At 33.0% G+C, this 23,864-nt stretch overlaps 1 protein-coding gene across 1 annotated transcript in view; it reads right to left on the reverse strand.

Moving 5' to 3' along the window:
* Positions 1-23,864, reverse strand: part of LOC124369560 (kelch-like ECH-associated protein 1B) — a 65,842-nt gene continuing 41,978 nt past the window's right edge. Inside the window, exons 8-12 of the mRNA XM_046827590.1 lie at positions 23,416-23,607; positions 21,723-21,934; positions 17,944-18,149; positions 10,061-10,237; positions 1-4,865 (exon numbers count right to left, since the gene is read on the reverse strand). Of these exons, the coding sequence (XP_046683546.1) occupies positions 4,645-4,865; positions 10,061-10,237; positions 17,944-18,149; positions 21,723-21,934; positions 23,416-23,607 (1,008 nt within the window). The 3' untranslated portion in view covers positions 1-4,644. The remainder of the gene's footprint in view (positions 4,866-10,060; positions 10,238-17,943; positions 18,150-21,722; positions 21,935-23,415; positions 23,608-23,864) is intronic.

Consider the following 23,864-nt stretch of genomic DNA (forward strand, 5'->3'; position numbering starts at 1 on the left):
TAGGACAAAATAACTTATTTATCTTAAGTACAAATACAAACAATGATGAGATAAACAATTTAGACAATAAATATATAAACAGTTATAAATATAAATTATCATTATACATATACACAATCTTGAAAAATACAAATTACAGCCCTTTAACACTAAAACAATTACAACACAATATACAACTATCCACATAATATACATATTTATAATATCAATTATGGTTGAAATGGAATGTAAAACCTCAGAATGCTACAGAATGTATTTAATAACAGCTGTAGATAGTATTAGTAAATACTAGTCGAGAATAATAATGAAACGTAGAAAGCAAAACATTTCTTTAACAATTGAAAAAGCCTATTTCTGAAATTTGAAATAACATTTATAAATCTTATAGTAACATTATAACGCTGATTATTGGTGACAAAATAAAAAACAGAACTATCACGATAGGTTAGTCATACAAATCCATTAAATAATATGCCTTGTATCACAAAATAATTGTTATAAACCAGGAAAATGTATTAAAGTCATTCAAAACACATTTTTTTTAGAAAAACAAAATAACCTTCAATTCTATTTCTATGTGATATTAACTTAAAATGTTATAATGTAACACTTAAGATTTCAATAAGTTTTGAAAATATATGTTATATGTCATCTGAATGACACAAAAATCACACAGCATAAAACACGATTTATAAAGATAAACTATTTGAGAAGAGAAGTATTTGTTTAAGTGTTTACCACTTGTCCTTCTGATAACTAAAAATCTACTTTAAGAAATAAAAACAAATGATGGATTCTAAACATAACTAAAGTATTGACTTTGTGCATACTTTTGCGTATCTAACCCAAAGGATTGGTCATACCTATTTTCAAAATGCTCACTTAAGTAAGCACAATTGTGAGATAAATGTAAAATTTAGCAAGTATGGAACGTTTAAAATTCACTCAATATTAAAAATTTTGTTTACAGCAAAACTAAAATTTCTTATTTAAAAATAATATATTTAAATAAACATTTCTAGATTTTGATTTTAAGCTGACACAATTTGTATCTGCTAAAGGGATGTGAAAATGTATGTAACATTAAACTAAGTAAGTAATAAGGAACTGTGAATTTTAAAAGTGAACCCTTACAAATACACTTAAAATCTTTGAGCTCCAGGTTATAATGTAATAGATGAGAGTAATCGCTCATTGTAGAGCAAACAAAAACCTGCGGCAAGACAATAAGAGTTTGGGTTCCTCACATTTCTGGGCAAAGTTTTCTTGGATCAACAAAATTCAAGTAGATCAACAAAGCTATGGCTATGGAGTTCAAAGGACAATGGATTTAATTTCTAGTTAAAACATACAGTAAACTTACAAACAATAATGAAAAAAGCACACATTCCTTTGAAACTTAATTAAATTAACAAAATAAATGTTAAAAATTCCTGAGATACTGATTAAAATTAATCCACTATTGACTTACTCTTATTGAAGATCCAAGAAAGGCTTGAGAATTCTCACTATCAGGATACATAGAAATATAAGAATAATATTAATTTCTTTAATAATATTTCATACATCTCCACCCTTAAGCTTTTTTTATTTTGTGTATGCTTTTTGTTATTATGCGAAATAAAAATTCAACTAGTATATAATTTATTATGAACAATAGTTTTCAACAAATTGAAAACAATAATAATACATTTAATACATCTATTGGCAATTCCAATTTAAATAAATGCTTGATATATCTTGAACAATGTTTATAACTTGTACATGTTACATAGATCTATAAAGGATTTACGTAAACTCAAAAAAATACCCCAATAATTTTTGGCACTGGTCAAAAACATGTAAACAATTCATATAAAAGTATTGCATACGGCTGTATCTGAATACTAAAACAATATATGTAATTTTTTAAAGATTTTGATTTCTTCCATAAACTAGAAAGAAAATCCTTACCCGTCAACGTTGATCATAATTGTAAAAATAATCATATAAAATCTGATTTCCAAAATAACATCTGAAATATGTAAACAAGATTTTCTTTTTTGTAGTACTTTATGGATTAATTACCAGAATAAGATTAATAACAGGTGGACAAATAATCTTGTAATTTGCATACAAGAGATCTTATGATGTGTTGTATAAATAATCAAAATGTTGATGTAGTAAATAAACTACAATAAATTCACATAAATCAGCTAAAGTTCTTATTGAACTTAATAACTTCATAAATTAACAACAAAATAAAAATTTAAACTAATTAATAGGGTCATTTTTAAAGTAAGAATCAATTGTGCATTGTGCCCGTGCATCCTGTCACATGAAAACCGTTCAAGATCAGCCAATCTTGGCCAGTCCCCCACTAAGCAGCCATTACGTTTCACGTGTCTGCTGGTGTTGGTTATGTGGTTATACTGCTTTGTTTGTCGCCATGTCAATAATTAATCCCGATTGTGAAGTGCACTCAATTATTCGGTTTTAAATGCAAAAAAAGTTTGTCCTGCTGAAATTTATAGTGAGAGCGTAATGAACGATGAAATTGTGTGAAAATGGTGTAGGTTTTTTAATGAAGGAAGGACAATGTTCATAATAAAGAACAACCTGGACGGCCTACTGTAATGAATGAAGACACTAAAAGTTGATGAGGAAATTCCCCAAAACAGGTACTTTGCTATTGATGAACTTCATCAACACTTTCCAAAAGTTTAAAAGTCTGTAGTTTATAATATTGGTATTGATAAACTTTGACACAACAATTGTGTGCAACATGGGTGTCAAACATGTTAACAGAAGAATAGAAAGCAAGCATATGGCACATTTTTTCTTTTTTGGGCACTATCACAAGTGTGGTGATAAGTTCTTAAGTCACATTGTGACTAAACGTCAATCCAGTGTGTGGTATCACCCAAACTCCCCAACAAGCTACGGAAATTCAAGCAAGAACCATCAAAAAGGAAATCATGGCCACAGTATTTTGGGACCTGAAAGACATACTTTTGATAGAACTTTTGCCACAAGGAATGACAGTAAATGCCGAGAGATACTTTGAAACGTTATTGAAGTTTAGGCATGTGAAACCGCTCACGAGGCTTACTCTCTAGCGGCGTCGTTCTGCTTCATGACAATGTTTGGCCTCATGTAGTTACTAACTGGTTTAATGGTCAGGAAGCAGAGTTCTTTGATAATGGGACCCAAAAGTTAGTGGCCTAACTTGAAAAATCTTTAAAGTTTATGGTGACACTGTAGAGAAGTGAATATATGTTTATAATTAAGTTTGTGATACAATAATGTCCATTGATCCATTACAAAACGGTTCTTTATTAAAAAATTACCCTCGTAATATAATATGTGCTTCACAGTTTAATAGTATTATAAATATAAGAATAAGATTTGATTTAAATGGTATGGATAGGGGACTTTTTAACGTACTTATAAACAGAATACTACAATATATTATTTTAGAATAAGGTGGGCTATTTTTTTAATCCACGATATACATCAGGGTGGATATCCAGCACCTGTCATACTTGTAGAGGAAATAACATACTTGTCATTCTTGCCCATGACATGGGAGTATAACAGTTTGCTGACTGGAGCATCTTCAGTGGTCACCACGGCGGGTAAACATCACAACTACATCAATTTGAAATTGGAATTAGGGCATATGTGCATTAGATATAAAAAAGGCTATTAAAGACACACAGTATTGCTACAGGCTCCTGCCAACTCATTAAAGAAGCCCCTCCCTCCTTCATTCCCTCCCCAAACCAATAGCTGTTGAATAACGTTGTTAGAACTGTGAATCAATTATATTTAATTACTTCTCATGACCAATGGTCATATTCAGTAAATGTTTTCTGTAAGTATACAAAGAAAAAAAAAATCTCGTAACAACAACAATTTTGTTCTCAAATCCCAATATTTCATAAACTTATCTGGATATATTTTAATATAGTATATTTTGTTCCAAGAATAATTTATTGATAAAAAAACCTGAAAAATCAACGTAGGTTATGTGTACAAATCTCACAACTACAAATAATCTACCAATTTTTTTATGTATTTTGGTAAAAAAAACACCTTTAAACTTAGTTATTCATTTAAAATTATTTGATGCACAGTAATTTTTTCCTTCAGTTGAGTTTGATTTTATAATAAAAGAGAGTATTTATGTAGTTGTTTTATAACTGATTTAAGAAAAAACTGTTATAGCAATAACATCATGTTTGTTAATTGATGTAAAAATACTTTAGCCATAAAAAAGATAACTTTTATACTTTGTAAACAGGAGGATAATTAATTAAAAGATGTGTAATTCAAACAAATAACAAAACATAAATTAGTATGATTGGACTAAGAGTAGTCTTTTTACTTACAGAGAGAGATTTGGAAAGTTGAACACATTGTTATTATATTTACTAAACAATTTAAATTTTATTACTAATTTTAAGTGCTAAGTTTGTTATGTGCTGTACACAGAAATACTTTCATAGCTTTAACTACTCATTATTTTAAACTGTATAATTAGATGCTCTTAAATCAACAGATTTTGGTACCAGTCTATAAAGAATTATGCACAAAGTTCTATCACAGTCACGGTCAGTTGTGTGCGCGGTGGTGCTTGTGCCGGGGGCCCCGCGCCCGCCGCTAGGACGGGGAGTTGTGGGGGCGAACAGGAGTGTCTGCTGTGGTGGCAGGCGCGTGGACGTGTGAGGGTCCCTCACAAGGGATCAGACACTGGTGCTGGTAGCAGACAGCCGCCGCATGCCCGGACCTGCCTGTCAGCATGGGAGTGCCCTGGGTCCATGTGTTGGTTGTTGGGTCATACACCTCCACAACAGAAATGAAGTTTCTCCCATCATACCCACCTATGGAGCAATTAACAATGATAAACTAGTAAATATTACACAACATCAATTCAATTTCTATCCCTAAATATTTCACTGAATGCCTTTCCAAATATTACAACATTAAATAAACAAGTTAAATATGTCACTTACTACATAAAACTAATATACTTATAATAAATACCGGGTGTCTTAAAAGACCCACACCCTCCTATTAACTTCCTTATGAATAAAGATGGACTAATGTAATTTACTTTGGGGGATATTTATATGACCAATTGAGGAGTTTTTTGATGTATGAAAATTTTTGACTTAAGAAATTTGATGAATTAAGGACAAGAATTGAAGAGGCCTGCTACCTCATCACACCTGATATGTTACATAACGTGTGACGCAGTTTTTAACCCCGGCGTTTTATTTTTGTCAAGAAGTACATGGTAGTCATTTTGAGCAACTCATCTGAGTGAAATTGAGGTGGATTTCCAGATTTTTACTATTTAATTTCATCACAAAATTAGTCACAAGGAATGGGGAGTTTATAAACCAATTCCAACTTTAATTAACCACTAAATTTGATATGGTAACATTAGAGACCTCTAGTTTGTGCCATTCTTTTGTTTTTAATACTTTTAAAATGAGTTGTTACTTGCTAGGTGTTCGTAATTAAAAATTTTGACTTCCCCCCAAAATACCCCATTTGGGGGGAGAGCGGATCAAAAATTTTCATACATAAAAAATTCCTCAATTGGTCATATAAATATTTCCCAAAGTAAATTATTCCATCTCTAGTCATAAGAAAGTTAATGGGGGGGGGGGGGGGGCACCAGGTATCTATTATAAGCTGTGAGCTAAAGAGGGTTGAGTATGCACTTTAAGCAACACATAGTTTTTTTGAAACCCCATATTGTTACCTCTCCCAATGTGGTCAACAACATTGTGGGAAGGGGGAAGGGGCATATGGTGATAGTAGCTGTTAAAGAACCTGCTATAAATCAATAATGGTCATAGATAGAGGCTTGTAAATAAGTAAAACATTTGGAAAATATGTTATTTAGAATAGGTCCTTACAAAATATGCTCCATCCATTATAGTTTTTGAAAAATTGATATTACTGTAGCAAATTTGCACACTTTTTAAATTTCTCTCCATTTTTAAAGTTTAACACTTTTTAATTAAAAAAGAGAAATGACCGTGTAGTAGCCATACACATAGAAGATTTTATCTAAAAACATGGGATGAAGTAAATCAACATTATTAGAATGTACCAACCAGTGCGGTCCACTCGGTGAACGTGTCTGTCAACACACTCCGTAATTTGTGTTACTACCTGTCTTTGATTTTACCAGAAACAAGAGGTTTAAAGTCAAGTCAGTGTTACACGGATATAGATTCTTTGGATCGGACATGCTTCACAACCTTGTGCACCTGTTGTTAATGTTGTTGTGTATTAAATGATGAAACGAAAACATGGTTTATAATGATGTGAATGTGCATGTCTTATGATTGAATCAAGGAAACATTTAGTTTAGGATCTTTTAGCGGTTTAGTAATGTTTTTAAGCATAACATAATTGACTACTTTTGCAGGTATTAACTCAACACACAAAAAACCCCTTTTACACATAACACTACAACTTGGACTCTTCACTGAACATAACCTAAACTCTACTTAACTCACCAACACTGAATCTTTGACTTATGGGACCAACCACGTGGGGCATCTAACATAACCTAACTTTGAAAACCGGAACGTAATGACCATGTGAGGTAAATAATTAAACTCCCACACCATGACCTAATTCAGCACCAAAATCTGATCCACAAAAAAATAGTGTTTTCTTTTAAGCAGTTATTGTATGAAACAATAGAAAGTCAGTGGAAATTTATGTTTAATATGTAAGTAAAAAACAATGTATTTTTATTTATAAATATAAAAATGAGAGGCTTGTTAACATTAAGGAAGTATTTAAGGAATAACATTATTTAAAAAATAACTGATAGAAAATCAAGAGACAGTACTATTTATAAATGGCACAATAACTGCTATGTCTAATAATATTTAAAGAAAAATAAATCAACAGGATTTAGAAGAACAACATGAATGCAATGATGTAACCAATAGAACTTTAAGAAAATCAAAAAGACAAAGAAAAAGATTATTTCCACAAATGTAAAATGTCAGTTCAAATGATATGCTAGCAATCCAAAGAAGAATAGACATTGAAGTTTTATTGAAACATGAGTTGTATGGTTATCCTTCCAGATTAGCAAATGAAAGCAGTCTTATAAAGAAGTGTAACATTTGAACTTATGACAGGTCAAATTACGACATTTAAATATTGGCGGGGAATTAGCAGACGGTGAATCAAATGACCGTGACGCAAGTAAATCACATGTTATTGGAATTGAGATTTATTTAATTAATAATGGAGAAATATGTTAAACCTTATACGGGAACAAATTCAAATAATTAAACTGAGCTAAACATAACCAAAGTTCGTTTTTACTAAAAGTACCAAATAAAATTACGCAAAAAAGCCAATTGTGGGATAAAATGACTTGCGTATTGATGACATCAGAAAGCACATGTTGCAAAAATTTAAATAAAAAGCGATAGAAAAATAGTTAAAGAAAATAGAAAGACTTAAATTGATCAATTACAATGAACGTGATAAAATTCGATAATTACGAGAAAAGAATTAAATTATATTCAATCGTGAAGACGCTAATTTGAACGGAAGAGGGGTTGAGCATTGTTTGAGACAGTACGCAAGGTTTTGGCCCGAGAATGTTTCTTCTGTTTGGAGAGCTGAAGCAGAGAGGAGGTCAGACGTGTAGGTCCACCTGGCAGTGAGGCAATACGGAATTGTGCAATAGTGTATTAAAAGTTATAACCGGGCGATGGGATATTGTTTTTAGTGAATAAATTAACAACAAAGCAAAGTGAGTACAATTAGTTGTTTGTATCACATCAAAATAAATTAACGTATCAAAGTGATTTGCTTTGTTTTAATATGATTGACTATCCCATCTGCGAAGAAGTGTGAGCCATCAATACAGTGATATTTAATTTGCACTATCATTTAATCTATTTAAAACCTGAGATGAATATAGGCCTAGGCCTAGTGACATATAACGTATACTTTCACTAACACTCATTATACTTCCAACAACACTACATACAATTTCCACAGCATAGGACACATCGACGTGGGAATTGGAAGTTTGAACATTTTTTAAACACCGATTCGGAGCAAAATGACAGCCAACGTGGGACTACAACACTCTTTAAAACTGATCATATTCAAACTGATAAATATTATACAGGGTGAGTCAGAAATACGGTAAAATATTTTAAGACGTGATTGTAGAGCTAAAAATAAGAAAAATATGTTATATAAAGGTAGGTCATAAGCCAGCCATTACTCAGTAATGGAGCGTTTCCGGACCTACCTTTATATAACAATTTTTTTCTTATTTTTAGCTCTACAATCACGTCTTAAAATATTTTACCAGACTCACCCTGTAGAAATGATACAGTTTGCAACAAGTTCCTGCAGGATTTGTAAATTTTAATCCCTTAATGGCTTTTGTTGAATTATTTGTCACCGACATACGACTAAAAAAGGGCTGCTGATGAGTAAATCTACCATGTAACAATAACTAATTTTAGTTCCATCTGTGACTAGTGGAGAGAACAGCGAAATAAGTAACATTACGAAGTTCACTTCTAGATGGTGTGGCATGCAGATTGGCTTAGATGTGTAGTTTAGTTGAATAACGACATGCCATAAGAATAGTACTATTAATACAGTGATTGTGATGTAGGTTTATGAGGGGTTCTTTGTTTCAAGGTTTTTTAAACTTAACAAAACCGGCATCCAGAAACAATTAAGTGTAAATAATGCATATAATGTGTGAAAAGGTGTTGTACATCAATTTTTATTAATTTAAAAGACTATCAAATTAAAAAAAAAAAAACAGTTTTAAAGATGTTATTTTGCCACTTTTACCTTAAAAATAATTATTTTGATTTATTTATGTCATTATAACTGACCAATAAATTAAAATATGCAATAAAAATAAGAATTTTTATTCATTTTATAATTAGTTGTTAAGGGATTAAATAACCAATTTCATTTTGTGGATGGGATGACTTATTCATTCTACATTAAACGCTGTGTTATTAATCTTGAAAACTATCTAGAACTTTACAGAATACCAGTTGTCTAAAGTCAATTATTGTAATAGATATTGTAAATTATAGTTATAATCAATTTATTATTATAATGTAACTATACTTTTATAATTTAATTAATAAACCTTAGAAACCAAGGAAAATCTAAATTTTTGGTAAAATCCACAAAACTTGTATAGAATTTCCAAAATAATGGTCAAGGTATTATATAGCTTTAACAGATAATAAAAAAACCAGCAAATGAAATTGCACACAAGTTATTTTTAAAATCAAGGCAACCAGACGGCTTAAACATAAGATGATTCTCTTTTCCCTCTTTAAAATGAAATTTTATTTCTGAGTCAAAATTTAAAAATATTCTATACAGCAGCTAATAGGAAACTTGTTATGGTATTTACGTTTTTAATTATTTTTGGATTAATGATTTGAGTTCTGTTTGATCAGTGGTATTATGGTAAAGAGTTATGGAACCTGTAAATAAAAAATGTGCACTGATTTTTTTTGTCTCTCCTAATTTAAAAATCACAGCAAGTGCATTGAAGACAATTGGTATTAGAGCTCATTCATCTTTGTTGCATAATTAGACTCCTCCAGCACTTGTGTAAAAAGGGATTTAAATTATCTGGATTCAGCGGACTGAGGCAATAAGCAATCACAGCGATCTAGAATAAAGCAGGCAGTGGTATCTCCTAATAAAACTAAAATATTTCGTACAACCTGAAATGAGAAATCACCAACCACTTAAGTTCAGTTTTGTAACAAATATGAACAAAGAATTCTTTTCAAATTAAAGAAACATGTCTTGGGAAACAGATGGACCAACTCACTTATTATAGATAACTCTTGTATTATTTGGATATATACAAAAATTTGTACAACAGACTCCATTTGTTTCACTATCTCGAACGTATCCATAAACACTGCACTACTGTTTTCATCCTTGTAAATTCGTCTATGATTTCAAACAGTTGTTTTGCAAACTATTCATAGTTTAATAGACAAGACGCAACTAAACCCACCAATGGCGTAGACCTTGTTGTCTATGACAGCCAGGCTGAGGGCGCTGCGAGCGATGCTCAGAGGACAGCAAAACTCCCACCTGTCTTGCTCCGGGTCGTAACGTTCCACTGTGTCGAGCTGCTGTGAGCCATTGTAGCCACCCACCACATAGATGTGGTGTTCCAAGGCTGCCACTCCTACAGCATGTAAGAAAGGTCTTTTGTTAATATGTTATGATCAATGTCACCACCTATTATACATTATAGTAGGGGAGCCCAAGTGGGGATTTTTCACGTTACTAGAGCGCGTCAGAAAATTATATGGGAGAGAAATGTCATACCCTGTAATGTACCCCTAGCACATATGAACCTTTAATATAGGGGTCTGCATTGAGGGCAGACTGTCAGACTAGTAAAAATAATCGATCCTCAGAAAAACTCGTGCGCGTCAGATAAATACAAGGTAAGTTAAGTACATGTAGAACAGTGTAGATTTCAATAATCTGACGATTTAAGCATGGTATAAGGAAAGTCACAAAGGTGTAAAAAAATACGTTACCTCGAAACAACGCGTTTTTGTAGAAGTACAACGTTTTTATTTATTAATTTGATTGTTTAATGTAATAAGTTTTATATATATATATTACAATAATGAGTGATATAAGTGTGAAATGTGTATTATGTGGAAAAGAAACGTGGGAAAAAAAAAAATTTGTTCAAATGGTCAGATGAACAATATTCTCCACATTATTGTCAGATTATCATTTAAACCGGTCAGGTCATTGAATTGAACCGCCTGTATAAATATCTGATGCGCTCGAGTATTTCAAGACCGCATTTTTTTTACATTTTCACAAATATGCCATTACTTTCAATCACGTCCAAATCGTCAGTCATTTAAATAGGATACTTTTTTGAGTTTACTTAACATTCCCTCTGAATATCTGACACACTCGAATAACTTTTTTTTCTTATTTCTATCCCTTTTTATGGCCACCGTCCACTAATTACTCGTCAGATTAATATCGCTTGGTTATCAGAAAGATATAGCGCGTATACATTATGAATGTCTGACGCGCTCAAGTATTTCCATGTGAATGTTTTTTTTTAAATTTTTGAAAATTTGTCCACGCTTTCCTCCACACTGAAATAACAAACTTAACATAAATTTTTTGTTTTAAGACTTAATCTTCACAATCCTATTGGCACCCATGATGCTTTAGTCACTGCAAATTAAGCATCCCGGGCTCCCCTACTATTAAGATCCGGCTCTAGTGAAAAATATTCTTGAGTTTTACCACATTAGTACCATGTTAAACTTCAAACACTTTTATACTCTTATTTTTGTTGTAGAATGATGAGATATGTATAATTTTAAGATATGTTTAATACACATCAAAATGATTTTTAATTTTTATGAACTTTATACTTTTAGAATTTTCAAATGATAAAGTACGAAAACATTAAGATTTTTTCTGAATAACAAATACAAATTTTAAAAAATATTTGAATGTGTATTAATTTTATCTTTAAAATGGGATGTCTCCCATAATATTTTATGATTTAAAATAAGATTATAAAAGTGTTTAAGGGCTAACATTGCAATTATGGGATGACAATCAGGAATGCTGCCCTTAATACAGCTGGTCCTTAATAGAGATATATAATTAAGTATATAATATATTTATTAGGTCTATAGTTAACCCATTAACCACTTATCACGGTACCGTCTCATGATGGCCGATGCGGTACCAACACACTGATCACGAGACGGTACCGTGATGACAACATACATTATTAAATGTTTGTTTAAATAGTAGTAGTAGTTTTAATAGTATGGGCTCAAATAATATAGTTTATGTATTAAAACTAAACAATATAACATGTACTATACATATAAATATATATTAACCCAATAAAAATATGAGCGTGATCAGCGTTTTGGTACCACGTCAGCCGTCTCGAGATGGTACTCAAATAATAAAGTTTGTGTATTAAAACTAAACAAAAGACATATATTATACATATAAATATGTATTAACCCCAGAAAAAGAATGTGAATCAAGGTATAATACTAACCCTTTTGTGTGTTTGCTAGGATTTGTGTAAGGAGAATCTCCTGATGACTTTAATGAATTTTTTATAAATTCCGTGAAAAATATTAAACAAAAAATAAATATGTCAAAACATGCTCCGAGCACTCAAGATCTTGTTCGGAAACATTTCATTCCATCTTTCTCATTTGCTTGGAAACATATATCTCCCAATGACATAATAAATGCTGTCAAGCGTCTGAGTAACTCCAATAGCTGTGATATATATGATATGTCAAATTTTCTTATAAAACAGGTGATAACAATTTTAGCCGAACCTTTTTCATACTGTTTGAACCTCTGCCTACTTGAGGGAATTTTCCCAAATAAACTTAAAATAGCTTGTATTTGTCCTATTTATAAGAAGGGGCCCAAGAACGAGCCAAATAGTTACCGCCCAGTATCTGTTATACCAATACTGTCAAAATTATTTGAAATTTTGGTATACGATCAAATTAGCATTTTTTTGGAAAGTAATGGCTTCTTGAGTATGTCACAATTTGGCTTTAGATCAGGAAAAAGCACCTTTGATGCTATAGACAGCCTCATTAAATTTGTGCTAAATGCTTTTCAAAACAAAGACTTTGCTCAGGCCACTCTCTGTGACTTGAGCAGGGCGTTTGATTGTGTAAATCACAATGACATCCTTATGAAATTAAAATATTATGGTTTAAGTGAGAATGTTGTTAGTTTTTTTGAATCATACTTAAGTAATCGTAGACAGAAAGTATATGCCGAGGGAAAGTGGTCAGGAGAGCTCTTGGTTGAGTATGGAGTTCCTCAAGGCTCTGTTCTCGGACCACTTTTGTTTCTGGTAGCTATCAATGACTTACCTTTTTCAGTCAATTCTAAAACTATATTATATGCAGACGACACAACCATTTTAAGTAGTAGTAATGATCTGAATGAATTGAAACAAATTTCAATGGAATCCATTCAACAAACATCATTGTGGTTTAACTCCAATGGATTTTTGTTGAATGAAAACAAGACACAGCATATAGTTTTTAGCCTGAGACAAGTAAATTACAATATTTATTCTGATATTGAATTGTTGGATAATGTGAAGTTGTTGGGTGTTTGTGTGGATGATCATTTAACATGGGGACCCCACATTGATCACCTATCAGCTAAGATCTCCAGGATTGTTTACCTCTTAAGATGTCTCACGTGTTGTGTGCACACTGATTACCTCAGAACGGCATATTTTGCTTTCTTTCAATCAGTGCTCAGATATGGCCTTATTCTATGGGGAAACTGCAGTAGGATATCAGAAATTTTTACTATACAAAAAAAAGCCATTAGAATTATTGCACGTTGTGAACCATTAGCTCACTGTAAACCAATTTTTATTGCAAATAAAATTCAAATAATATTTAACTTATATATATATATATATATATATATATATATTTGATATTGTACTCTACATACTCAAACATCCTGAACCTCTGAAGACATACAGTGACAGACATATGTATAACACCAGAAATAGAGAAAATGTATCCATAGAATTTTATAGACTAAACAAAACTATTAATAGTCACACAGTTATTGCTTTGAAAGTATACAAATTTTTAAGACCACTTATCTTGAAATATAGTTTTAATGAATTTAAAGCAAAATTTTATTCCTGGCTTTTAGTCAATCCATTTTATTCAGTGAAAGAATTTTTTGACTGTGGAACTGTTAGTTTCTAGACATAACCTATTTAGTTTAATGATTAGATTTTAAATGTTAATGTTATGGTTTTTTATTAATATAAACTATATTAGAAAATTTATCAATGTTATATAATTCTGTTGTTGTAATTTCTGAGGCTGTGTTTTACTTGTTGTTGTTATTTGTTTATTTGTTACATACCTGTTTTAATTTGTTATTTATTTATTTATATTTTAAAATAATTTAAATTGTGGCGTGACTGTTTTGGCAACTTCATGTTTTGGGTACCAAATTTTCCTTGTCTGGACTTATGCTAATTTTTATATTTTATACATGACTTGTGTCGATGCTCGTATAAGCTCTATGACAATAAACGTATTCTTATTCTTATTCATAAATGTTGTATTTTACAAAAATCTTTGTAAAATTGAAAAAAATGGGATAAATAAATGAAATAACATTTCCACTTAAATAATTAAATTTCCTATAAAACTACACTAAATATCATAGATTATTTCTGTATTTTGTATTGAAAGCAATTTCTTGCTTAACCCTTTTAGCCCCGGCGTCCGATATATCGGACAGAGGTGGTCTAGCTAAAATGCCCAACGTCCGATATACCGGACGTCTCGAGAATTTAATGTAGCTGGCTGATAATATGTCCAAATGCCATCAGTTTCGGTATAGTAGTCGGTGAAGAAACGGGCTACATGCAAAATCAATAAACCTTCCAATTGGCATCGTATTTCGTCGTCGTTGAGCGTAGTTTATTTGTCGATGACAGCTGTCAGACGACTTCAGTTGCATTGTTGTTGTATGCTGACTTAAAACCTCAATTAGTTTGCGTGATTGAAAGCGGTTGTTTTTCGTGTGATTTATTGTATTATTAGTAAAAAACATGAGTAAACGTCGTAGAGAAAAGTTACCAGTGAGTGAAAACACTTTGATAAACACTATTATTGGTACTTTGGGATTATACCGACCACACCCAGACATGAATCGTTATTTGACATTTTGCTTCTACTGATTACTAGATTAGCGTAGAACAATATTTCGTCAATATAAAACAGGAATTGTCTTATCGCAAACCCCTCCCCATCCTCAGACAGAGGTCAAAGTCGAGCGGTCTAGTAGATAACGTGATTGCAGAGTCTCGCCGCCCGTTCAGCTGGTGCGTCGCTTTGTTGTACTTCCGTGTTTTACCTCTACATTTCTCCAAACACAAAAATTCAATAAAAACAAACATGATCAAACTAAAACTAAACTCTTTATTGAAAAAACACTCAAAACTTGTTTTTATTCTTGATCACACTCCGCCACCCAAAATGCGAGTGCCATGCCTTCGCGCTGATGTCAACGAAAGAAAAACATCTCTCGAGATAGTACCTATCAGTAAAATATCAAATTCTAGAGGATCTGATCAGAAATATAAATTGAATTGTAATGGAAAGGCAATTATGTACCGTGCAAATCATGTGATGCCGCATGGCCTGTCGTAATCGGGATTCTCGAGAAAGATAAGATAACAGCGACAACAATACCGATCACAATGCCTGGAAATGCTTGTAAGTTTGTAATTTTGTAATTAAAGAGTTGTTTTTTCGTTCTATCATGTTTGTTTCTATAAATTTATATTTTTGTGTTCTTCATACTGGTATGGTCGGTATAATCCCAAAGTGCCCTATTATTAGTGGTGAATGTGCTATTTTTGAAGACAATGAATTGAGTTGTTTATATAAAATGTATATATTGTAAATATTATTTCTTTTACTTTTTTGAAAAATTAAACAAGTTTTAGTCTTACAAACCATTACAATTAGTTTGTGTTATTTTACAATTGTTATTATTTCAAAAGTTCAAAAACAAGTATACATATCTGTATACTTCTACTGACGTGTATGTGGAAATATATGAAGAAGTGCTTATGCAGCAATACAATTAATTAGATATATCTCCTGCATTTATCAAGGAAAGTTCTTCAAATTTTGTGTGTGTAGTAAGAAATATGTGTACAACAAAATTGCTTCATTTTTCAGGGGCTACAATTTTTTTTTTCTACCCTTTATGTATGTCCAAACTATAAAAAATAAAAAAATAATAAAAATTTTTTTATGTATAAATACGCTAAAAAAACAAATCATTCTGTAAAAGTACTTTTTAACTATTACATCTAAGAGTACACTTATTTGTGAACAATTTAAAACAAAAACCTAAAAATTATCTTCAAAAATAAGAAAACTAGATATATTTTCCCTCAATTCTGCACTACGGTCCCTTATCGCCATGGGCTTTCTGGCAAGTCCATGGAAAAATGGCTGGGATTAAAAGGGTTAAAATATTTACAAAAAAAAAATAAATTAAAAATTATTTTCTAAATTAAAAAAATCTTATATAGTTTAGTGCTTATAAATTACAGTATATTATAACCTGTTTCATTAGCTAAAAAACAATGGTTCAGTCAACCAAATAACAATAAAATTTAATGTTTTGTGAGAGTCCTTGTGAGAATCCAATGCCTTGCATTTTTTGCATATTTAATTGGATTTGTACAAAATTAGGTGCAAGAATATTGAGTGGCTAATGGGTTAAATCCAAGTTTCCTACACTTATGATGTGCATCTAACTTCCTTATTGATCAAGGAATTAACTGTTCATCAAAATAATCGCTTGTTGAGAGGCTTACAACACAGATTTTTGTATATTATCTGACAGAAACTAATAATTGCAAATAATAATTTTATTGTAGATGGAGAGAATGATACTTAGTGCCATACTAATGAATACCATTGTGATTTCTTAAGACATTTTCAATTATGCTTGCTAAACATTCTTCTTCTTCAAACAGTTTCAATATATACAAATGATGTTGATATCTAATAAAATGAGAGTGGGTTATTAACACTTTGTACCCTGAGCCCGAGTATAGGTCGGGCCGCGTCGGCAGCGCCTGCTACCGGCGCCCGAGTATAGCTCGGGTCGTGTTATTTAATTGTATTATTTAGCTCAGTCATCTTATTTTTGGATTCAAACATTTTGATTATGTTCATTGGTTGTCTAAGTTCATATTTGTTGGTTTTGAGATCCCTGGGTCACGTTTTAGTAATGAAATACATATATTTTTCGTCGTACTACAAGCGAGTCTAGACAGCTGATCGTAGGCGCCGCGGCTGATCGTCGGTACTGTCAGTTTGCTTTGTAGTGTTTCATGTTGTTTGTTGTTGTGAGTCTTAGTGATGTCTTACTAAGTTTTCTACAAATCTTGCCGACAAATACTGAAGCAAATGTTATTATAAATGTGAATTTAACTGTTTGTAAATAGTCAGAACTTTAGTTTCTTACTGAATGAAGTAAAGGCAAATGCAAGCAATGTGAGGTTATCCGTGTGTTTTGTTTTGTATTTACACTCGCTTTGTTCTTTCTTCTCGACTTTCCGTTGATTTTCTTTCATATTATTTACTTATTATTTTCAAGTTTAAATAATATGGGTGATGAAATCAAAAGTGATGCAATTCGCGATCTTTTGTTTGACTGAGAGTCGGAAAGTGACGATGATTTTGATACACACCTAGGACCAAATATTGATTTTATGAACGATCTAAACGGAAATTTGCGAGATCGTGTATTTGATTCAGACCATTGTGCTTTAAAAATTACCACTCTAAGGCGAATTACCTGAACTAACAAGCTATGTAGCAAAAAATTGTTTTGTATTTTTTACATAACATTCAATATTATGTAATAATTTTATTTTGAAAATAAACTTTATATTTGTATACATTTAAAAAAAGTATGTATCTCTATCTTTAAAAAGATATATAGTATGAGTTTATAACATAATTACTGTAATAACACAGAATTTTTTAAAAGCATCATAAAACCCCCAGGGAGCCATGCCGAAACATGTGTTAAGGGCCCAGGGTACAAAGTGTTAAAAGATTGTTTAAGCATGTAAGTAAATTTATTTAGTCTGATTTATTGTTAATTTCTTTATTAATTAAAATTGGATGATAAAACTTTACTCATTATGCTAGTTTATAATAAAACTAAAACATTTATTATTTAAAAGTGTAATGAAATGTCAATTAAAATTTGGCAAAAGAACTTAGTTCTACTTAAACATTCTGTCTAAAAATCTGTAGGTTGGCTGACCTGCACCACTTTTGCACTCATGCATGTCAGCTACGAAGCTCCAGCTGTCCTTGTCTGGATTGTAGCACTCAACACTGCGCAGTCTACTTTCTCCATCGAAACCCCCAACTGCGTACAGCAACCGATTAATTACCGCCACTCCTACACCGATACGCTGTTGCTTCATCGACTTGATTCGTGTCCACTGGTCAGAGTCTGGATCGTACCTGTATAAATATATCCATCAAAATAGGTTCTAAAGAAAAATTATTTATGAAGTACATTTCATTTTGATATTTCATCTTTAGATTACATTTGTAAGATTTAGCCTAAAAACATATACAATGAAGAATTGTTAAAAAAAATATGGTCCTGATAGTTTACTAGCTGTTTGGTTAGTTGAGGAAATAATGTTTTATATGTCCATCCTTCAAACAAGAATTTGTTTTGCTATACAAAATAAAAGATGAACTTTCTACTGAACACAAATATTAAAGCCTAAATTGTTATATTAATTTAAATTATTACTAATTACTATTAAAATTTCTTAGATACACAACAGAAAATTATAAAGCCTTTCTCTGTTGTAGGAATGAAGGCAAAAATGTATAAATTCAGTTTGATCCATGATTCAGAATGAGTACAGCAAGAAACTAAAGGTAGAGTATATTTTAATCATGTCTCAGATGTATTCACTATAGAAAACTGTGACCGCACATGACTGAAAAGTAATGAAAATTTATGAAATTAAGGTGCTCTGCATTAAATTTTTTGTAAGTAATAAAATTAAAAATGACTATTTTGAGTGAGGGCCTTAAGTAAATGTGGAGTTTTGGGGAAGCGGAGTCTTAAGTAATCAGGTATTGCCCGCATAAGTAATTAATAATAAGTAATTTTGATAGAATGAATTCTCTCCTGGAAATACAAAAACCAGATGTTTTGATTGTAACCGAACACGGCCAAAATAAAGAAACACTCCTGAACACTAGGCTTATTGGGTACACACTAATTTCTGACTACAGCAGGAAACAGCATCTAAAGGGGGGGAGTAGCTATCTACACGAAAGAACATCTTAAGGAAAACAGTGAGGCTATCATCACTATCGAAGATCTCTCGATAGAAATGGTGTGTGAAGTGGCTGCCATTAAGCTAAAAGCGGGCAAGTCAATTTTCATTATAGTAGGTATTTACAGACCAAATAACAACCTCGAGTCTGGCCTAGAAGTGCTAGCTGAAGCCCTAGAAAACTTACAGTCTCAGCAACACCCCATCATTCTAATGGGTGACATAAATATCGACTGCATGAAAAATCAAATAGACACAACACTACTGATCGAGACCCTGGCAAGCTACAACCTCTACAGAAAGAACCTCCCTGCCACTCGGATAACACCAACATCAAGAACATCCATCGACTGTGTATGCTGCAACATCAGAGAAGAAGAAATCACTGTAAAGGTAATAGAAACCAGCATATCAGATCATACGGGACAACTATGTATCATAAAGGGAAGAAAAACTCAAACGCCAACCACAACTTGTTGGAGGGGTAGAAACATGAGTCACAGAAACATACTGACAATGAAACATCTCCTTAGTCAAGAAATCTGGACGGAAGTATACAACTCCAATGAAGTTAATGAAGCATATGACAATTTCGGCCGAACTCTTCTTGCAGCACTCAATCAAGCATGTCCAGTGAAACATACCACGTGCAAAAGAAGCGGAAACAAAAATAAACATACTCTCCACAACCCTAATGCTCAACAATTGAGGCAAAGACTTCTTTTCGCTCAAAACGCTTACAACACCACTGGTAGTGAGGAACATAAAAGACACGCTGTCCATCTCAAAAAAGAATATGACTTGCAACTCCGCCACCTAAAACAACAAGACACAATAGCTAAGATAACAGATGTGGACAATAAAACAAAAGCCATCTGGGATGTCATAAACTTAGAAAGGCAGCCAAAAGAAAACAAAAATGCCCTCACCCAACTCGAGGTAGGTGGCCAGGTTACGTCCAGCCCAGTGCGGATGGCAGACTATCTCAACAATTTTTTGTCAACATGGCTGAAGAAACCATCATAAACAATGGGCTGAACAATAAACAACCATTTACTCCGACCGAAAATAGTTACATCCCCAACCTGACACTGAAGCCAACTAATTCAGAAGAAGCTGCCAAAATTATTAGTGGACTGAAGTCAAAGCCCTCAGCAGGATACGACGACTTATCTACCATAGTCCTGAAAAAGTGCCAAGACGAACTTATAGAACCGTTTTCCCGTCTGCCCTGAAACTGTCAAAAGTGTACCCTAAGTTCAAACAAGGTGATGCCACAAAGCAGGCAACTACAGGTCTATTTCACTAATCCCAACCATATCCAAAGTAATAGAAAAATTAGTGCTGATTAGACTTCTCGAACATCTTTCAAACAACAATCTCTTAACAGAATATCAGCACGGCTTCCTACCTGGTAAATCTACAACTACAGCACTGATTAATCTTGTAGAGTTCCTACTAGATCAGCATGAAGAGGGGAACACATCAACTGCCATTCTTCTAGACTATAGTAAAGCCTTTGATAGTCTTGACTATGAACACCTTCTGAAAAAGTTAATGACACTTGGAATTCGTGGAACCTCAAAAGCATGGTTTACCAGCTACTTAACGGAACGAACACAAATGGTTGAGATAAGATACAACAATAATAGAGAAACGGAAAAAGTCAGGTCAAGCACAAAAAAGATCACAAGAGGTGTACCCCAGGGCTCTGTGTTGGGACCCATTATGTTCATTCTCTTCACAAATGATTTCCCTAAGTACATACAGGAATACAGCAACTGCATCATGTATGCTGATGACTCAGTGCTCTTGCTCGGCAGAAGAACTCCTGGTCAACTAGAAATAGATGCATACACAGCAGTGAATATGGCTATCCAATATTGTCATAACAACGACCTAGTTGTGAATGAGAAGAAGACAAAACAGCTCATTCTAGGGAGGTGTAGGAAAAAAACTCCAAGGCTACCAGAGACCGATGACACCACCTTTACCAAGTACCTTGGGGTAACAGTTGACCAAGACCTTTCTTGGACACCACACATAAAGAACCTCTGCAAAAAGCTAAGCACCAGACTGTATGTAATACGACAAATAAAAAATATAGGAAACACTATGACCACGAGGATTGCATAATTTTCCCTGTTTGAATCCTATATCCGCTATGGGATAGCAGTTTGGGGAGGGACAACTTCTGGCAACCTGCAACGCATACTTTTGAAACAAAAAAAGCCATAAGAATACTGGGTAATCTCCAACCACGAGAGTCTTGCAGGGATGCTTTCAAGAACCTCAAAATATTAACAGTCATAGGCCTGTACATCCTGGAAACAGTAACGTATGTCCACATCAAGACTCCAGGCATAGCAGAAAGGGGTGAGCAATTCCATCACTACAACACCAGACGTGCCACTGACTACTGCCTTCCTGTGCACCGACTCCGCAGCACTGAACATAAGCCAAGTTACATCGGCGCCAAAATGTGGAACTGTTTGCCAAAGGTGGATCAACAACAATTCGCTCCGTCACTTGAAGACCTGGCTTCTCAATCGACCCTTCTACAGCATCGAAGAATTCATGAGCTGGCAAACTCAACCGGACTTTTGAAAAATTACTCAGAATTGTACTTGCTCCTCAGTAACATTGTATGACACTATACTTATCTTGATGATAACGTATTAAAGATATTTTTTATTTTTTTAACATTTTTTAATTAAAACTTGACACCATTTACCTCTCAGCACTGTTGTGGCAGTCCGCACCTGTAGAGCCGCCGCATGCATACAGCAGCCCGTCCATGACACAGACACCAACACGGTTGCGTGGTGTGCTCATGGCAGTGCAGGGTCGCCATACGTCCATCACTGGGTCGTATCGATCGATCCAATCCGAGTCATAACTGCTGCCTGGTGAATTGTTCCTTCCACCCACAGCGTATATCGCTCCCTGCACAGGTACACAAATTCTTCCTTGATTGGCTAAATGTTTCAACAACAAAAAAATTAAAAAGGTAACAGGATTTCAGACATTTGCCAATGTTATATGTTAGAGAAATAGAATACTACATTTCAAGGATTGGAATCTATCCTTTTCTTCATGAGTCAAGAAAAACCTTAAGGTACAAGGTTAAAACAAGCACAAATAATTAAAATTAAAAACCAACAAAAGTGTAGCAGAGAACTCGCTTAAGTATCACTAACAACATAAAAAGTAATAAATAAAAAATTGCCAAATATATACTTATATATCCAAAATTATCAGGATGAGGATGCACCACAACACTACACTGAACAGGCTAACTATACATATGTTATATGCACTGTAATGTGTAATATTTTAATTCATCTGATGAAGCCTTTTGGTTAATCAACAATTTCCATGTGATAACAAGCTTGTGATAACTTATGACGGTACATAAGTAATCTAGTTTTAAACATTTTCCACAGCTCAGATGCTATAATTATGAGTAATACAGTTTTAATGAATTTTTAACGCATAAGAACTTGAAATTAATAATGCTTTAACCAATTCCTATTATATGAATGAATAAAAATTAACAAACTGCACAAAATAGCCATTTGTTCCCTTAAAAACACAACCTTTAGATTTGTTTTGATACTGATTTGAAGAAAAATATCCATTTTGGGGGCAGAGATAGCTTTTGTTTTTTATACAATTTCAAATGGAAACTAATAGGTTGTTTTGTTCCAAGATTTCAAGCACGAGGTAGTAAACCCACCTTGTATTAAAAAATGATGTCCCATAAATGGAATAGTCTTGGAACAAATTACATAATAGTTTGGAGCAATCCAGTTTTTGGGCAGTTATTACCTGCACAATTTAAACTAAGATTAAACTTAAAATAAAAATATACCATGGCTAAAAATTGATGTTGGTTCTTCCCAGAGGTCCTACTAACTACAAATATCCTCAACATGTACAAGTGAGGATATCTCCCTGACTTTTCATGGATTATTCAAAATGCTCTTATGTATGTTGTAGACTTTAGCAGACTTGTTTACCTCATCCAAAAACTCTTCCTTTATATTTTCATTTTGAATACATTTCTGTGTTGTACTTAAATTTTTATTGTTGCAATTACTGAATATTTTAAAAATAAGGCACTACAGCCACTAGGGATTTTTGTATTCCCAAAGCTAGAGAAGTTTATAAAGACCTATGAGACTATAAAAACTGTACATGAGCTCCTCTTGCAAAAGGTTACAGCCCCCTTTCCAAAGTTCCAAAGGATGTTATTCACAACTGTTCTAGCTCAACACCATTGTATAAAATATACTTAGCAGTCATGCTGTCCACACAACCTACAAACAGTCTAATCATAGAGAGCCTACTCACGATAATAAGTCTTCACTGTAGTATAGAAATAAACAAAAGCAATTGTTAACTGCAAAAATCCAATTACCAACCTTGAGGAAGGCCACACCGAGCCCGGACCGAGGTATCGGCAGCTTGGCCAGTGCTGTCCACGTGTTGTCGTCAATGTTGAAGCCCTCAAATGTGTCCAGAGAATGCCTGAGGTAACCCCCAGCAACATAAATTATCCTGGGTGATTTTGGCGTTCTCTCCTTCACACCTATCCTCTTGTGGAGGGTCAGGTCCTAAAAAACCCCATCATAACAATGACTTAAATAAAATAATTTAATGTAACTTAATTATAGAATATTACAAACTTGCTCAAATCATAAGACACAATACTGCAAAGAGTATCTATTTCGGGACTGTTAAGAATGATATAAGCACTTATTTTCTATTATAAATTTAGTAGAAAAAGAATGACAGCAACTGAAATGTCACAAAAACCTAATGAATGTGTTTCAAATCTTTGTAACTGACAATTGACAAAGATTTGCAAATT

Source organism: Homalodisca vitripennis, chromosome 1, assembly GCF_021130785.1.
Source record: "Homalodisca vitripennis isolate AUS2020 chromosome 1, UT_GWSS_2.1, whole genome shotgun sequence".
In the NCBI taxonomy this organism is placed as follows: Eukaryota; Metazoa; Arthropoda; class Insecta; order Hemiptera; family Cicadellidae; genus Homalodisca; species Homalodisca vitripennis.